Source organism: Ranitomeya variabilis, chromosome 4, assembly GCF_051348905.1.
Source record: "Ranitomeya variabilis isolate aRanVar5 chromosome 4, aRanVar5.hap1, whole genome shotgun sequence".
Classification (NCBI taxonomy): Eukaryota; Metazoa; Chordata; class Amphibia; order Anura; family Dendrobatidae; genus Ranitomeya; species Ranitomeya variabilis.
Window position 1 is genome coordinate 133,183,588 of NC_135235.1, and position 17,286 is coordinate 133,200,873.

The window sequence follows — 17,286 nt, forward strand, 5'->3', positions numbered from 1 at the left end:
TATAAATTTTGTTGGACAACGTAGAAATTGCTGGTCAACCTTAAACCCTTCTAACTTAAAAAATTGTGTTGATATAAAGTAGCCATGTGGGAAATGTCATTTGTTAACTATTTTGCGTGACATACCGTAATTGCCCGGTTTAAGGGAATAAAAATGTAAAGTTTCGAAATAGCTAAATTTTCGCCAAATTTCTAATTTTTTCAGAAATAAACGCTATTCTTATAGAACAAATTTTTACCACTATCATGATGTATAATATGTGCCAAGAAAACAATCTCACAATCAGTGGGATCCGTAGAAGAGTTCCACAGATATAACCACATAAAATTACACTGGTCAGAATTGTAAAATTTGGACTGGCTTGGGGGGTGAAGTAGTTCAAACTGTAGCTTCAAAAGCGGATTTGTCAATCATTGTTAAACAATCCTGTCAGCAGGAAGTTTCTGGACAAACGTTATAGACAAGTTGTTTTTTTGTTTTTTTTTAAAGACAAATACAAAATGGTGTAGCTGAAAAATTCAGCTTTACTACCATTTATAGCTGCATTCATTATTTTTCATTAACTTACCAAATGAATCAATGTAGCAAGATGAATTAATCCTGCTTCCTGTGCAGCTGAGGATCAGGTCTGCAGTGATCACCTCAGTATCCTTGTCCAAATGCAATTCCATATTCTCTTGCACAATGTTCAAGGTTAAATCCTTCAGGTTGGAAACTCTTTGCCCTGTTTAATATATGTTAGAACACTTACTAAGCAAAAATGACAAATTAGTTTTTTCCTCATTTCAAAAATAGTTCAAACTAAGAGTTTGAACTAAGAGTTTTGGCTTTGAATGTCCCATCACATCACTCACTGTGAAAAACAATTTGTTCAGATACAAGCCCACTTTGTAGAAGGCCCCCTTCGCACGTTCGTATAATACTGGTTGGCTACGGCCACACTATCAGTATTTGGTCAGTATTTCACATCAGTATTTGTAAGTCAAAACAAGGAGTGGGTGAAAAATACAGAAGTGGTGACGTGTTTCTATTATACTTTTCCTCTGATACCTCACCTGGTTTCGGTTTACAAATGCTGATGTAAAATACTGACCAAAAACAGATAGTGTCACCATAGCTGTACCGGAAAAAACGGTACCGGTATTATTGGTGTTTTGGATCTGTGTGCCATCCATTTTTTTCCATTAACAGCTATTAACATATTCCTAAATTTGGTCTCTTCATTTATCAGTTGAATCTGGGAGACAGCTAAGGCTAGTTTCACTCTAGCGTTTACCTGATCTGCGGAGGGCTGCGGACTTCCTCCGTGAAGCCCCACCCTTGGCCGCACCTCCGCCGCTAGCTCCGCCTACTTCTGCATGCGGCCCGCATGCGACCTCCGTACCTATCTTTAACATTAGGTACGCAGGTCGTGTGGCTGTATGCGGATGCTTCCGCATGCGTCGTTTTGACGATGCGGCGACCAGCGTAGGACGCAGCCTGTAGCATTTTCTTTTTTTTCCGCATCGTCAAAACGACGCATGCAGCAGCATCCGCATACAGCCGCACGACCTGCGTACCTAATGTTACAGATAGGTACGGAGGTCGCATGCGGGCCGCATGCAGAAGTAGGCTGAGCTAGCGGCGGAGGTGTGGCCGAGGGCGGGGCTTCACAGAGGAAGTCCGCAGCCTGCTGCAGATCAGGTAAACGCTAGTGTGAAACTAGCCTAACAATGCTATGGCAAATACAAAGAAAAAAATCTAAGAGGAAGTCCTCCCAATATGACAAGCCTTGTTCACCACATATTGATTCTAATGCTGGGAATTCCCTTGAACAAGTGACTGTTGCTGTGTATAACTCCTGCACTTTAGCTGCTGCACCAATGCATATTAGAACTGCTGCGTCTACAAAATTACTCCAGGATGCATTGCAAAGCTCCACACCAGACCTCTCTGTGCCTATGGACAATGAATTCTTAACTTCTTCCCAACCCCATTGTCCCATAAATCCTCTAGCTCCTCTACAAAATCAAAGTGAACAAGCTCCGGCAAGACTTGTGACTCTGAAGCATGACTTGTAGGAAATAAGAGAGTACACATCAGAGACGGAGCGCAGAATCTCAGATGTAGAGGATACTCAAAGGCCTATGCCGGATAACATTGCTAAATTAAAGAAACAATTCAATGCTTCAAGTGAAAGAGGATGATTTTGAAAATTGGCTCAGGAGAAATGATCTCAGGATAGTGGGCCTGCAGCAGAAAACTGAAGGGGTTGATGCCATATCCATAATTCAAAACTGGTTGAAAGATCTTTCTTCACATCTCCTGTCAATGCGCTCATGTGGGTTGAAGATGCCCCTCGTACTCAACTTGAGAATGCCTGAGGGAAAAAGACCCCATCATTCTGGCTTCTTTACCTATGGCGGTGTAGGCTCTTGGATGTTATAAAGAGCTCCACCAGTTTTATCTTACCAAATACTATCTGCTTTAACCTTATTTACCTTTTATTTCTAGGGTCACAGATTTGGAGCTTTCAGTACGGATTTGTTTGTAGTTATTTAGTTTGTTAGTGTTTAGGGCCTAGGTTTATGCTAATTAGTATTAGACAGGGTACAGCAGAAATAATTTGATTCCATGTTACTTGTTGGAGAATAAGTATCAAAAAAGAACCTTCGATATTTTTCTTTTCTATAACTTGTTGGAGAATGTCATTTTTAATACATACTTATGGTTTTCTGTATGGTATGATGTGTGTTGGTTGTGGGTATTGCGATTGCTTTGGGCTCTGGTTCTCTCCCAATTTTCCTCCTTGCTTTCACTCAGACTGTGATAATGTCTGGGTCAGATACATTTTTCTGATGTTTTGAGATGATGACCCCTAATATACTGAGCTGGAATGTGTGAGGGCTTAATTCCAAATTTAAAAGAGCCACTGTAATGGATTTTGTTAAGAAACATGTGCCTCATATTTACTTACATTTCACAGGCCAGAAGTGTCTAGCCCTAAACAGAGTCGGGATTATGACAGGTTACCATACCACATATTCTAACTATTTGCGGGGGGGGGGGGGGGGGGGGAGGGTGTTGGGTTACTGACCAAATCCTTCCTACTTTTCCTACTTGAAATTATACAAGTTGCATGTTATCATTTTGGAAGGTATGTTATGGCACACTAGGTAATTTTTCTTAACATTTACCTTTTGACTCCCAAAAGGTTGCGTAATTTCCGGTTACCCTATATTATGTGTGGGTGACTTTAATGCAGTTCCTGATGCAACTATAGGCTGTACAGGTTGTCCAGACATGACTTTGATACATTTAAATGTCTGATGTTTAGCTCTTCAATTAACAAAACCATGGGGATGGAATGCTCCATTGGTAATATCTCTTAAATGTTGTGCTCGTCCCAGTAATTCATGTGTAAACAAGCCTGAAGAAGGAGCCTTTGTGTTCTGAAAGCTTGCAAACCTACAGTTGAAACCAGAGGTTTATATACATAATATAAAAAGACACATATGCATGTTTTTCTCAATATCTGACATGAAATCAGAACAAACCTTTCCCATTTTAGGTCAATTAGGATTACCACAGAATAATGAGAAAGAGAGAAAGAGAGAGAGAGAGAGAGAGAGAGAATGTTTTAAGGCATTGTTATTACTTACTGGAAAGTCAAAAGTTTACATATATTTAATTAGCATTTGGCACCATTGCCCTTAAACTGAATGACTTGGGTCAAATGTTTGGAATATCCTTCCACAAGCTTCTCACAATAGTTGACCAGAATTTGGACCCACTCCTCCTGACACAACTGGTATAACTGATCTAGGTTTGTAAGTCACCTTGCTCGAACCTGCCCTTTCAGCTTTGCCCATAAATTTTCAATAGGATTGAGATCAGACTTTGTGATGGCCACTCCAAAACACTGACTTTGTTATCCTTAATCCGCTATGTTAGCATGTTAGCATTTTGGCAGTATGCTTTGGGTCATTGTCCATTTGGAAGACCCATTTCCACCTAAGCTTTAACTTCCTGGCTGATGTCTTGAGATGTTGTTCAGTATTGCCACATAATAATCTTTTCTCATGATGCCATCTATTTTGTGACGTGCACCAGTCCCTCCTGTAGCAAAACAACCCCATAACATGTTGCTGCCACCCGTTTTTCACAGTTGGGTTGGTGTTCTTAGGCTTCCAACCTTCTGTCTTTTTCCTCCAACGTAACGATGGACATTATGCCCAAAAAGTTCAATTTTAGTTTCATCAGAACACAGGACAGGCCTCCAAAAATTAAGGTCTTAGTTCTAGTGTGCATTTGCAAACATTAATCTGGCTTTTTTATGTTTCTTTTGGAGTAGTGGCTTCTTCCTGACAGAGTGGCCTTTCAGCCCACATTGATACAGTACTCGTGTCACTGTGGATATTGACACAATCTTACCAGCATCCGCCATCATCTTCACAAGGTCTTTTACCTTTGTCCTTGGGTTGATATGCACATCGGACCAAAGCACATTCATCTCTGGGACACAGAACTAGTCTCCTTCCTGAGTTGTATGATGGCTGGACATTCCCATTTTGTTTGTACTTGCATATAATTGTTTGTACAGATGAATGAGGCACCTTCAAGTATCTTGAAATTATACCTAAGGAGGAGCCAGATGTGTGCAAGTTCACAATTCTCTTCCTGATATCTTGGCCGATTTCTTGAGACTTTACCATGATGCTACATAAAGAAGTGTGTTTCAGGTGTGCATTAGAATACATCTGTGGCCAAAAAAACTAATAGAAGCTTCCAAACACATGACATCATCATACGGGCAGTCCAGAATTGTTTAACGGAATAGTAATCATAGTGTATGTAAACTTTTAACTTTGCAGTAAATAATAAAAATGCCTTAAACATTCTCTCTCTCTCTCATTATTTTGGCATTTGGCAAATACTAATAATTATGGTAATCCTAATTGATCTAAAACAGGAAAGGTTTATTCTGATTTCATGTCAGATATTGAAAAAAACATGCATATGTGTCTTTTTATATAGTGTATGTAAACTTCTAGTTTCAACTATAATTCTTCTGGTTAGCTAATCAAGGTATCACTCCTAAAATACTTTTGTCATTTTTGGGCATAAAAGTATTTATATACAGTAGATTTTTCTGGCTAACACGGTACTACAATATAATTTTTTATTGTACATCATAAAAAGTAGTGACAAAATCCTTAGAATTAAAACTTCAGAAAATGTTGATTATATATGAAGATATGGAGACTGTTAAATAATTTATTCTGATGTCTAAGCTTTCAAGGTATTCTATGTGTAATGCTGCCAAGATTACACCCCTCCTCTGACAGTCCAGCTTTGCAGCAATCGCCTAAGCCTCCCACTGCAGAAAATGTGAATGAAACTGCATTACCCAATACTTTGCATTACTACCACCGTTTATGAACTGGTAAAAGATCATTTGTAACAGGAACCTGTGAATCATATGGAATATTGCACATATATTCAGTTCATAGACCAGTAATGAGTAAAGTTCCATCTCCAACGTCAGTAATGTATGGCTGCTGGACTGGAGTCATGAAAGTCTCCACTTACCCTGATGGCAACTGTGGCTTTTCTTTTGACTAGCCATCCCAGCTAATCAAAAGAGTTTCAGAGGATGTCATCAGATAGGAGCCAGTTCTCAGGGCTCCAAACCAGATGACACAGATTACGGACATGGTTGATGGACCGGGTCTTGCAAAACAATTCACACCTAGAAATGAGGACATCACAAAAAATAGAATTAGAGGGGCACCTAAAAGTGAGCTGATCCAGATGTGCACACATTAAAGGGAATCTATAATGCTGTATATAAGCCCCCAACCCGAGCTGTAAGAGAAGAAAAATAACTTTTATTAAACTCACCTGCGGGGCGGTCAGGTCCGAGGGATGTTGCTCTTCTTGGTCTGGCGCCTCCAATCTTCTTACGATCCCCGTCCTCCTGCATGTGGATGACGCGTTCCTGCATCATCCACACAGTCTGCTCTGCATTGCGCTCATTCGCAGGCATACTTATATGCCGTTGACGGCAGAGCAAAATCCTGCAGTGCGCAGGTGCTGGATCTCTCTGACCTTTTCTGGTGCCCGCGCAATGCAGTGGTTGGCTCTGCCCTCAACAGGGCAGATAAGTACGCTCATGCAGGAGCGCGATGCCGAGAAGACTGTGTGGATGAAGCAGGGACGCGTCATCCACACGAACCAAAAAGGAGGCCGGCATCGCAAGAAGATGGGAGGCACCGGACCAAGAGGAGCGACACCCCTCAGACCGGACCGCACCGCAGGTGAGTATAATAAAAGTTATTTTTCTTGTCTTACAGGTCGGGTCGGGGGCAGATATACAGCATTATAGAATGCTGTATATAAGCCCTGAAAGGCAATGGCCGTACCTTGCATCAGCCAATCCTGGTGTCAGGTTCCCTTTAAGTATTTGCAGCAGAAATTTCTACAACATTTCTGCATCTCTTGGCAGAAAAACCGCTGCAAGAAATATGCTTGTTTTTTTCATGCATTTTTGGTGCAGATTTTCCCCACTGCAGCAAAAACACAAAGAATTGACATGCTGCAGAATTAAATCTGCAAAGAAAAAATAAGAAATGTGTACATGAGACTTCAGGAATGTCATTCACTGGCACTAGAAAATCCTTCCGGCTTTGTGACAAATCTGAGCAGAAAAACAAAACAAAACTGCAACGTGTGCACAGACTCTATTAAGGTTTATTTAGATTAAGTTTACTTACCCAAAACTAACTTAACTCCTTTTTCCAAAAGGATCTCCTTTATAGTCTCCCTTACATGTGGCAGCAGCTCTACATCCGCTAAAGCAGTTTTTGAATGTATCAAAGTCACCTATGCAGAGAAAAGTAGAAAACGCATGTGAAGGCAACAATAAGTAGCCATGAATCAGATGTGACATGCAGTAGCTCATTTTAGGACCCTGACTAAATACATTTTATCCGGCAACTTAGACCCCAGCTATGAAGTAGGCAACATTTAGCATATACAGTCTGGCAGGAAATTCTGTCAGCTATTTAACTGGAGTTGCCTTTTAAAAAGGAAGATGAACATCCCATTCACACCAAGCAGCAAAGTATCTGGGTTTTATCAAACTTTCTATACCTCGTGTAATACTGAGGCTATGTGCACACGTTCAGGTTTTTTCACGTTTTTTCGCACTAAAAACGCTATATAAACTCATTAAAAACGCATGCATTATGCATTCTATCATTTAGAATGCATTCTGCATGTTTTGTGCACATGGATGTGTTTTTTTCCGCGAAAAAAAAACGCATCGTGGTAAAAAAATGAGCATGTTCATTAATTTTGCAGATTTTCTGCGTTTTTCCCGCAATTCTATGCATCTGGGGAAAAAACACACAAAAACGCGTCAAAAACGCGAAAAAAAACGCATGTGGATTTCTGACAGAAATGTCCGTTTTTTTGGCAGGAAAATTTCTGCAAGAAATCCTGACGTGTGCACATACCCTGAAAGTTGAATGTTTTTATAGCTGCACATAATACTGAAATCACAATCTGTCATCTGAAAGCATTCGCACTAATATTCTACCTCTTTTTCAGGATAGTCAGTTTTCACCTCGGCAGCCATCTCAACTCCAGCTACGCCTCCACCAACAACCACCACATGTTTAGCTTTTTGGACCTTTGGGGAACATAAGAACAAAGTTAATATTATGCTCTTATTAACTGTTATAATTGTATTGTGAATTGCAGTTATTAACAATAGCAATACAACCTAACAATCAAAAATGCAGGGGAAATAATATTAAATAGCCAGATCAAAAAAAATGGTAGTCAGAAACCAGTGAAAGCTGATAGCATAAGACAGTGGTCTCAAACACACAGCCCGTGGGCCACATGCAGCCCCCGAGGTTCCACGGTGTGGCCCTCGGGCCCCTGAGACCGGGGACCGCCGACATCAGTGCTTCTTTTTCAACTGAATGTGTGTCCTCATATGCACATTCAATTGAAATGTATTGTAAGAGTGTGATAGCATCAGGAGAGCATTAGGACCCTGCGGTTTTTGCCTGCCAGAGCTGAGAGCAGGGGCAGCCTGGGAGACCCCGCAGGTTTGGAAGCAGGACCAAGGTGAAGGGGAGGGAGGATCAGAGTCTGCTGTGTGTTACACAGATAAGAGATGTTGGTCAGAGGTGAGAGGACTGAACTCTGTCGAGACTGTTCTCTGCCAGCGTTTTTTTGGGGGGTTGCTTATCCCTTGCTCTGGTGAACCTGAGTCCATGCTTTGGGGATAAGTGGGGAGCATGTGAGGGCTGTGTGACTCTGAAGCTCTGTGAAGTCCATGCTGTGTTGGGCTAGAGACCTGGTGTTGAAAGTTCCAGTCGGCCAGTAGCTGGAAAATGGCAGAGGACATCCTTCTTGTGAAGAAGCAGGCTGTCATGAAGTGACTGTCCTAGCGTGACACGATCCGACGAGGGGACAGTCACAAAATGGCGAAACACACAAGGGTACACTGGGAGACACAAGGGTACACAATAGGGAATGGGGAAATGGGCATCTCCTGCACTCACCTGAGGATGTGCCCTGCTCTTACTAACTTCCCTATATGGGTTCTTTCACGCCGTCACTGAGCAGGATACCTAATCTCTCAGTTGCCCTGCTCCTATCCCTAAGTAGGGAATTGGCAAGTGAAGACACTGGGCCCACAGCTGCACTAAAACAACACAAGGTAAGGTAAGACAAACACCACGGCTAAAAGGAAACAAAAAACACTTAGGTTTTCTCAGCTGAAATGCACCGCACAGCAGAGAAAGGCACCAAGTTTCAGCATTCAATTGAAGCACCACTGAACCAGCAACCTCCAGTCTTCAGCACGGCTGGTATCCAAAAGGACCTGTGTAACCAACATTCAGCTAATGCACAGGTGACTTGGGCTGAGAATGGCTGACATTCGATATGGCCCGATCACCCTGGAATTCCAGGTCCCAGTTGCACACTTCCACCTGATGTTTTTGGTGGACACTCATACGTACTCATTCACACACAGGTCCGGACCTGAATGTATATTTCCATGCATACGTTTGCCACAAGATGGAGAATTCTTTGAGGAATAGACAACAGAGGCATCCCCCTGTGTAACCACACTCACATCCCCACAAAGCTCAGAGCGAACTACCACCCTCCCCTGACCCCTCCTCCTAAGAGAACTCCGACACTCAAGATTAGCTTGTAGTGAGAGCTTGGAGTGAGAGTTGAGTCCTGCCCCTACTCTCTGGCAGCACCTCTGCTGCCCCCACTGGAGAGGGTGTGGGTTGTAGAAGGATGGCAGAGACAGCAGTCCCCAGGCAGCAGCCCTCACAAGACTGATCCCAGCTGACCACTTCCCTTCACCGCCAATCTATGACTGGGTTGTGTTTTTTAAACCAAGGGAGGCCTAAAACGATGGGTGTTGGCATTCCCCCCAAGAACTCCTCATGACGAGTCCCCATACACAAGTGTATATCATTCACGACTTGGGTCACCCACCCGTGGCTGAGTAGTACAGAGTCAATGGCCTGGACGCTTAGGGGTTTAGCTAGTGTCCTACACCTCAGGCCATGGGTCTGGACAACATGAGCATCCACCAGATTGACACCTGCTCCACTGTCCACAAGCACCGGTATACACTCAGTTACCCCGCCAACTACCACTTCAGCAGACAAGGTACACTGAGGGGAAGAAATGGAGGAAATATACACTCCCTGGTCGCCTCCCTCCACACGACCAGGGGGACACGGCTTCTTAGGTAATACAGGTATATTGGGGTGAGCAGGGCAGACACCGATAAAATGACCAGTCTGCCCACAGTAAAACCATGCCCCCACACCACGGCGAACCGCAGGCAACCCTGTTTGGGAATCAACTCCTCCCACTTGCATGGGTTTGTCCGCCTGCTCAGGTGTGTCCCCCTCCCTAGCAAGGACTACAGGGGGCACATTTGGTGTATGTCTCTCTTTCAAGCGTCTGTATACCCGGATGGCAAGGGACATGGCTGCCTCCAACGACCTGGGGGCGGCATACTGCACAAGAGTATCCTGCAACCTAGGAGACAGACCCTGCCTAAAATGGCCCCTAAGGAGAGGATCATTCCACTGTGTGTCAGTGGCCCACCTCCTGAACTCCGAGCAGTACTCCTCAGCCGGCCGACCCCCCCTGCTTAATTTTACGCAGTCGGGACTCCGCCAGGGAGACGCCATCAGGATCCCCATACACAAGTGCCAATGCTGCAAAAAACTCGTCCACCGACCGTAAAGATGGAGAACCGGCTGGCAGGGAGAAAGCTCAGGATTGGGGAACCCCCTTAAGAAGGGACATTATAATCCCCACACGCTGTTCCTCACTCCCTGATGTACAATTTACAGGCTTCCTGAAAAACCAAAAAGTTATCTCTCCCTCCAGAGAACCTGTCAGGAAGAGATATTTTGGGTTCTGGTTGAACCTGCACCTGGGCCGAAACCCCAAACCCTACCAAATGATGCAGCTGCTGCATCACCTCACCACGCAGCACCTTAAACTCCTTGGCGAGGGTTTGAAGCAGTTGGTCAAAGGCCTGCATTTGAGCCATGGCTCACCAGAAAAAAAAATGGGTCGGTTGGTTATAATGTCACAAAGTAACTGTCCTAGCATGACCCGGCCCGACGAGGGGACGGTCACAAAACGGCGAAGCACACAAGGGTACACAATAACAGTGGTCCCTGAAATAGGGAACGGGAAATGGACACCTCCTGCACTCACCTGAGAATGTGCCCTGCTCTTACTAATGTCCCTATACGGGTTCTTTCACTCCGTCACCGAGCAGGATACCTAATCCCTCGGTTGCCCTGCTCCTATCCTTAAGTAGGGAATGGGCAAGTGAAGACACTGGTCCCACTGCTGCACTAAACACCACAAGGTAAGGTAAGACAAACACCACAGCTAAAAGGAAACACAAAACAACACTAAGCTTTTCTCTGCTGAAATGCACCACACAGCAGAGTAAGGCACCAAGTTTCAGCATTCAGCTGAAGCACTAATGAACCACAACCTCCAGTCTTCAGCACAGTTGGTATTCAAAAGGACCTGTATAACCAACAGTCAGCTGATGCATGAGGTGACCTTTTGAAGGATGGAGGGAGTGGTCACCAACCACATCAGCAGACCAGGCAGCAATGTAATTACACGAAATTGTGAGTGACTGCTAGAGGAGAGTCGGAATACTGTGGCATCCATATTGAGGGGATCCTGACAAGCTCCGGTGAAGTGTTCTCCCTGGACAGTACACTGAGGCAACAAAACTGTTAATCCCCGGCGTGTGGGCATGGCGTCGGCCGACAAGATGCGGATCCTTGTCTTTGCTGGAGTTGTTTTTGACACGGAAGATTTTTGGGGCTGGCTGCAGCCAACGCAAATCATAGGCCTGTGTGGGGATCCACCAAATGTTAATGGTACCGTAACAATAGATACCCGGGTATCCCTAGATTAGGTATATAAGAATGACTTATACTTTTATATGTTGATATTGCTGGTTTTGATAAGTTTATATTCAGTATGTCATCCCAGGTGTTCCCATAGGACCTCTTCACCAGATTTATACCTGTTTCTCATATAGTTTATTGAACACCTTGTTTGAAGTAGTGGTTAGATAAATGTCTTCCGAATTCTTAAGTGTAATACACATAAATCGTGAACTTTCAGATTGGCACATTGATTTCAGCCCTTGCTGTGTAATTGGAATTAATAGGGAAATCTGAAATGGTTTTATACAATACTGAATCTTTCTCCAACCCCTATTTCAGTAAAGAAAGTGTTGTTATTTCTGCCTTCGTCTCAGTTTGTGACTCACTGGATCTTCTTTAGACCGCAGTATTTTAGAGTAGAGACTGGCTCTCTGCACAGCACTAACAACATCAGCCACTGGCCAATCAGAGGTCAGAAGCTAACGCTGACATCCGGTGGGGTCGCACAAGACATCATTGCTAAGCTTCCCGGCTGTAGAGAAGGAAGAGGACACTGTTCACTGAGGGAGTGAGGTCAGGTGAGAACGATTTTTTTGTGTATGTAAAGGGCAGCTGAATGGGGGGCATTGTTACAAGAAGGGAACAAGGATGGGGACATTTCGATAAGAAGGGAACAAGAACTGGGACATTACTGTAAGATGGGACCAGGATTGGGACATTACTACAGGGCAGGGGACATTATTACAGACTGAGGAACATTAATATAGGATTGAAGGACATTATTACACGACGGAGATTGTACTACAAGACAAAGGACATAATTACAGGCTGAGGGACATTATTACAGGACAGAGGACATTATTACAGGGCAAGAGACAGTATTACAGGACATGGGTATTATTACAAGACAAGGGATATTATTACAAGCTTGGGACATTATTACAGGATGGGTGCCAGAAATACTATATGGTGCCAACTATAAAACTATATTACTGCATGGGGTCGATTGGGGGGAAAAAAAGGAAAATAAATGAAAAAATAATGGAATAATATTTTGCCACTAACAATGCTGTTTTATGTAAACACTGATGTAAAAAAAGAAGACCTGTACCATAACCCATAGGATAAACACCATTAAAAAAATGAAAAACACATAGAAAAAAAAAAAAAAAAGAAAAATAATGGTATCACTGAAAATGTAACCTTCTCCTGAATGCGGGAAATCTCCTGAATTTAACACCACAGATAATACAGTGATAACTCTCTGAGTACAGATAATTTAGTAGATGTCACCTGCAGTCCTAGGTAACACCACAGATAGAGTAAGACTATGTTCACACGCAGCATTTTTTTCAGTAGCCAAAACCTTTTCTATTAGCAGTAAAAATGTTGCGTTAAAAACACCTGTTTTCAGCTTTTTTTGTGGTGTTCTTCACACTTTTTTCATCTTTTTTTTGGAGTGAGGATGTTTGCTTTGTCTACAGTATGTTTAAGACCACATTCATATGATCAGTCAGTATTTCACATCAGTATGTGTCAGCCAAAACCAGGAGGGTGAAATACAGAAGTGGTGACGGGTTTCTCAGGCTATGTGCACACGCTGCGGATTTTGCTGTGGATCTGCAGCAGTTTTCCATGCGTTGTACAGCACCATGTAAACCTATGGAAAACAAAATCCGCCGTACACATGCTGCGGAAAATACCACGCAGAAATGCTGCATTGTATTTTCTGCAGCATGTCAATTCTTTGTGCAGATTCAGCAGCGTTTTACACCTGCTCCATAATGGGAATCCGCAGGTGTAAAAACGCTGTTGAAAACCGCACAAAAAACGCAGTAATTCTGCCGTAAATCTGCAGGGCGTTTTACCTGCAGATTTTTAGGAATCTGCGTGGAAATATCCACGGCAGATTCCGCAACGTGTGCACATAGCCTCATTGTTCCACTGCTGTTTCTGCATTACAAATACTGATGTGAAATACTGAACATGTGAATGAGACCTAATAGTTTAATTCACCAAAACCACTTAAAAAATTGCAATGAAAAATGCCGTTGCAATATCTGCAGCTTTTTTATTCTTTCATTGCTTTCTACAGGTGAAAACACACTGAAAGAAGTAACCCGCTACAGATTTAAAAAGTGCTACAGTTCTGAAATCCAGTCAGAAAACAAACAAGCGCCTGCAGGAGATTTCGGAATTCTCCTATGTTTTGCTGGCACTTTATAAAGCAGCTTTGGCCATGTTCATATGCAGAATTTTTGCAGCTTTTTCTTCTGCAAATAACAAGTTTACAGCATTTTACAGCACAAGCAAAAACTGAGATTTTCAGAAATATCCTGCACACCCTTTTATTTTCCCCTGACTGAATTTCACAACTGCAGCCTTTTTCAAATCTGCAGCGTGTCGCTTTCAGCAATTTTTTTCACCCGTAGAAAGCAATGAAAAAGTTTAAAAAATGCTGCCAAATGTTGCAACGTTGTTTTTCACTGTGTTTTTGGTGAATAAAACTAACTTTGTTAAACATATACTGTAGACAAAATGCATACTGTAAAAAACAAACAGCAACAGCAAAAGCTCTAAGGGTGTGTGCCCACAATCCGTAAACGCTGCGGGTCGGCTGCTGTGTACTTGTACAGCGTCCAACCCGCAGCGGCCAGATGTTACAGTATAGTGGATGGGATTTCAAAAAATTCCATCTCTACTCTGCGTGCACTGACACCCGCTCCTCACCTGCGGAGACGGACATGCGGCGCGTCTCTCCAGACCCCAGCATGCCAATTTATCTGGCGTAGACGCGAGTCTCCACAAGAGAAATCTCACCCGTGCAATGTATAGGACGCGGTGATTCCACGTGGTTCAATGAACACATGCAGAATCACCTGTGTTAAAAACATGGCAGCAAAAAAAAATGCACCAAAAACGCTAATTCCTATGAACACCTGTACTATATATGTGTATGATTTACCCTTATTATTTCACATGGGAATTCATTTAATTCTATATAATAAATGCCCCGATTCAGCAGACAATATTCCTGTCTTGTGTCATCCAGACAGTAGTGACAGGAGGTCGCCCTGTCAGATTAAAAGAAGTGATTTAGTGACTTGTCAGAGCCAATGCTGATGGCTGCTGTATGTGACTGTGAAACCTGATCCTACAGCAATCAGCACAGAGCTCTGGGACCACAGTGAGTAAATCACTGCACTGAGGGGGTCTCAAGGGGGGTTTAGGAGAGACGCTCTGGGACTACAGAGCAATGCACAGCATTATTCACTGCTGAACACCCTCTGGGCAATTCATACAGGGGCTTCAGAGGCAGGGGGCCCCCTTTGTAGGTGGAGGCCCCAGGCGTCTGACTGGTCAGCCTGTGCCAAACGCCAGCCATGGCTTTATGCATTGGGGGAAAAAGTATTTAGTCAGCGACTAATTGTGCAAGTTCTCCCACTCAAAAAGATGAGAGAGGCCTCTAATTGACATCATAGGTAGACCACAACTACGAGAGTCAAAATGAGAAAACAAATCCAGAAAATCACCTTGTCTGATTTGGCAAGATTTATTTTGCAAATTATGGTATTGGTCATTAACAAAAGTTCATCTCAATATTTTGTTATATATCCTTTGTTGGCAATGACAGTGGTCAAATGTTTTCTGTAAGTCTTCACAAGGTTGGCACACACTGTTGGTGGTATGTTGGCCCATTCCTCCATGCATATCTCTTCTAGATCCAATAAAAGAAGAAAAAAGACCGACCAGAAAGTACAAAAAATTATTTCAATATTATGTCATATAATTTGTATTAAATACCAGGTTAAAAACAATGAGATCAAAAAAATATCTATAATGAGAATAACCAATTAAAAACAATTATCTGTATGTTGTTACAGGAACGCCAGAATCCAGTGCTTACTTATACAATATATATATATATATGTGGGATACTCTCAGATTCAGAATTATATGTGAATAAAAATCCATAAACACAATTATTAATACATGTGGAGCCCAAACTTCATACACGTGTTGAAAAATATCGTGTTACAAAATGATGACCAAAATACAAAAAATTTTTTATATGTAAAGTACTTGTGCAAACATTGCATTAAGAATAAAATACTAATGAAGCAACAGTAAGTGCAAACAGTGCAAAAAAACCCCACCAGAGGTCAGTATCTCCAAATACCTTATTGTGGGACCAGTAAAACAGAGTAACTGTAAAATAAAATCCTCAATATTTGTCATCAAAATGAACAAAATACACATAGGACTTACAGGGTAATGTAGTATATGCCTGGTCTCCTGGACTGGCGCCCACACCCAATGCGCGTTTCGACACGCTGCCTTCGTCAGGGGGTGGCGCCAATAGGAGAGAAGTAAGTATAAATAACACATCTAACCAATCAAGAAAAAGGGGTGTGTTAGGCTACTTTCACACATCAGCTTTTCATGCATTAGGCACAATTCGGCGAATGTCGGAAAAAACAGATCCGGCGCAGATTGTGAATAACTGATGCGACGGATCCGTTTTTTTCGACGGATCTGACTAGCATATCCAGATAATTGGATAAAAAAAAATTGGAGCATGCTCAGTATTTTGAGCATCATTTTGTAACACGATATTTTTCAATAAGTGTATGAAGTTTGGGCACCACATGTATTAATAATTGTGTTTATGGATTTTTATTCACATATCATTTTGAATCTGAGAGTATCCCACATATATACAGTATAGACCAAAAGTTTGGACACACCTCATTTAAAATTTTTTATGTATTTTCATGACTATGAAAATTGTACATTCACACTGAAGGCATCAAAACTATGAATTAACATGTGGAATTATATACTTAACAAAAAAGTGTGAAACTACTGAAATTATGTCTTATATTCTAGCTTCTTCAAAGTAGCCACCTTCTGCTTTAATGACTGCTTTGCACACTCTTGGCATTCTCTTCATGAGCTTCAAGAGGTAGTCACCGGGAATGGTCTTCCAACAATCTTGAAGGAGTTACAGGTATGTGAGAGCCAGGAATCTTGCATGTTTTTAGGTGACCAAATACTTATTTTCCACCATAATTTGCAAAATAAATCTTATCAAATCAGACAAGGTGATTTTCTGGATTTGGTTTCTCATTTGGACTCTCAGAGTTGTGGTCTACCTATGATGTCAATTACAGGCCTCTGTGATCTTTTTAAGTGGGAGAACATGCACAATTGGTGGCTGACTAAATACTTTTTCCTTCTTTGTATGTTTATCTATCTCTTCGGGCAGGCTTTTTAGGCCTTGCTCACATAAAAAAAAAAAAAATTTGCATTGCACTTGTACCAATGTTATTCAATGAGGCAGTGCTGACCTGCAATTTTTTTCTCAGGTGAAGTCTGGATGAGAAAAAAATTGCAGCATGCTGAGAATGTGCCACACATCGGACAAGACTTGCCAATGCAAGTTAATGTGTGCGAGAAAAAAAAACAGATGGCACATTGACCATGCGTGTGCCGTCCGTTTTTTTTCTCACACACATTTCAAAGTAACAAGGAAATTTTATCAGCCAAGCACAGCGAATTCACAGCCAGAACCCTCAGAATACATAAAGTGGGAAAAAAAGTATTTGATACATTGCCAGTTTTGCAAGTTTTCGCACCTATAAAAAATGTAGAGGACTGTCTAAGGACACCGGAGACAAAATTGTAGATGTGCACATGGCTGGGATGGGCTACAGGACAACAAGCAAGCAGCTTTGTGAGAAGGCAACAACAAGATGACTTTCAATCTTCCTTGGTCTGAGGCCCCATGCAAGATCTTGCCTCGTGGGGTAAGGATGAT

At 42.3% G+C, this 17,286-nt stretch overlaps 1 protein-coding gene across 4 annotated transcripts in view; it reads right to left on the reverse strand.

Annotated features, from left to right (window-relative positions):
• The window catches only part of AIFM2 (AIF family member 2), a 117,825-nt gene that overhangs the window by 23,143 nt on the left and 77,396 nt on the right, over nucleotides 1-17,286 (reverse strand). For 3 of the 4 annotated variants that reach the window (XR_013214532.1, XM_077259273.1, XM_077259274.1), the window contains 3 exons: nucleotides 7,583-7,675; nucleotides 6,756-6,864; nucleotides 569-724 (listed from right to left, as the gene is read on the reverse strand). Coding sequence is in view for 3 of the 4 variants with exons in the window: in XM_077259273.1 (XP_077115388.1) it covers nucleotides 569-724; nucleotides 6,756-6,864; nucleotides 7,583-7,675 (358 nt within the window). In the remaining variant the exon portion in view is untranslated. The remainder of the gene's footprint in view (nucleotides 1-568; nucleotides 725-6,755; nucleotides 6,865-7,582; nucleotides 7,676-17,286) is intronic. The other variant, XM_077259275.1, reaches the window with a different exon arrangement.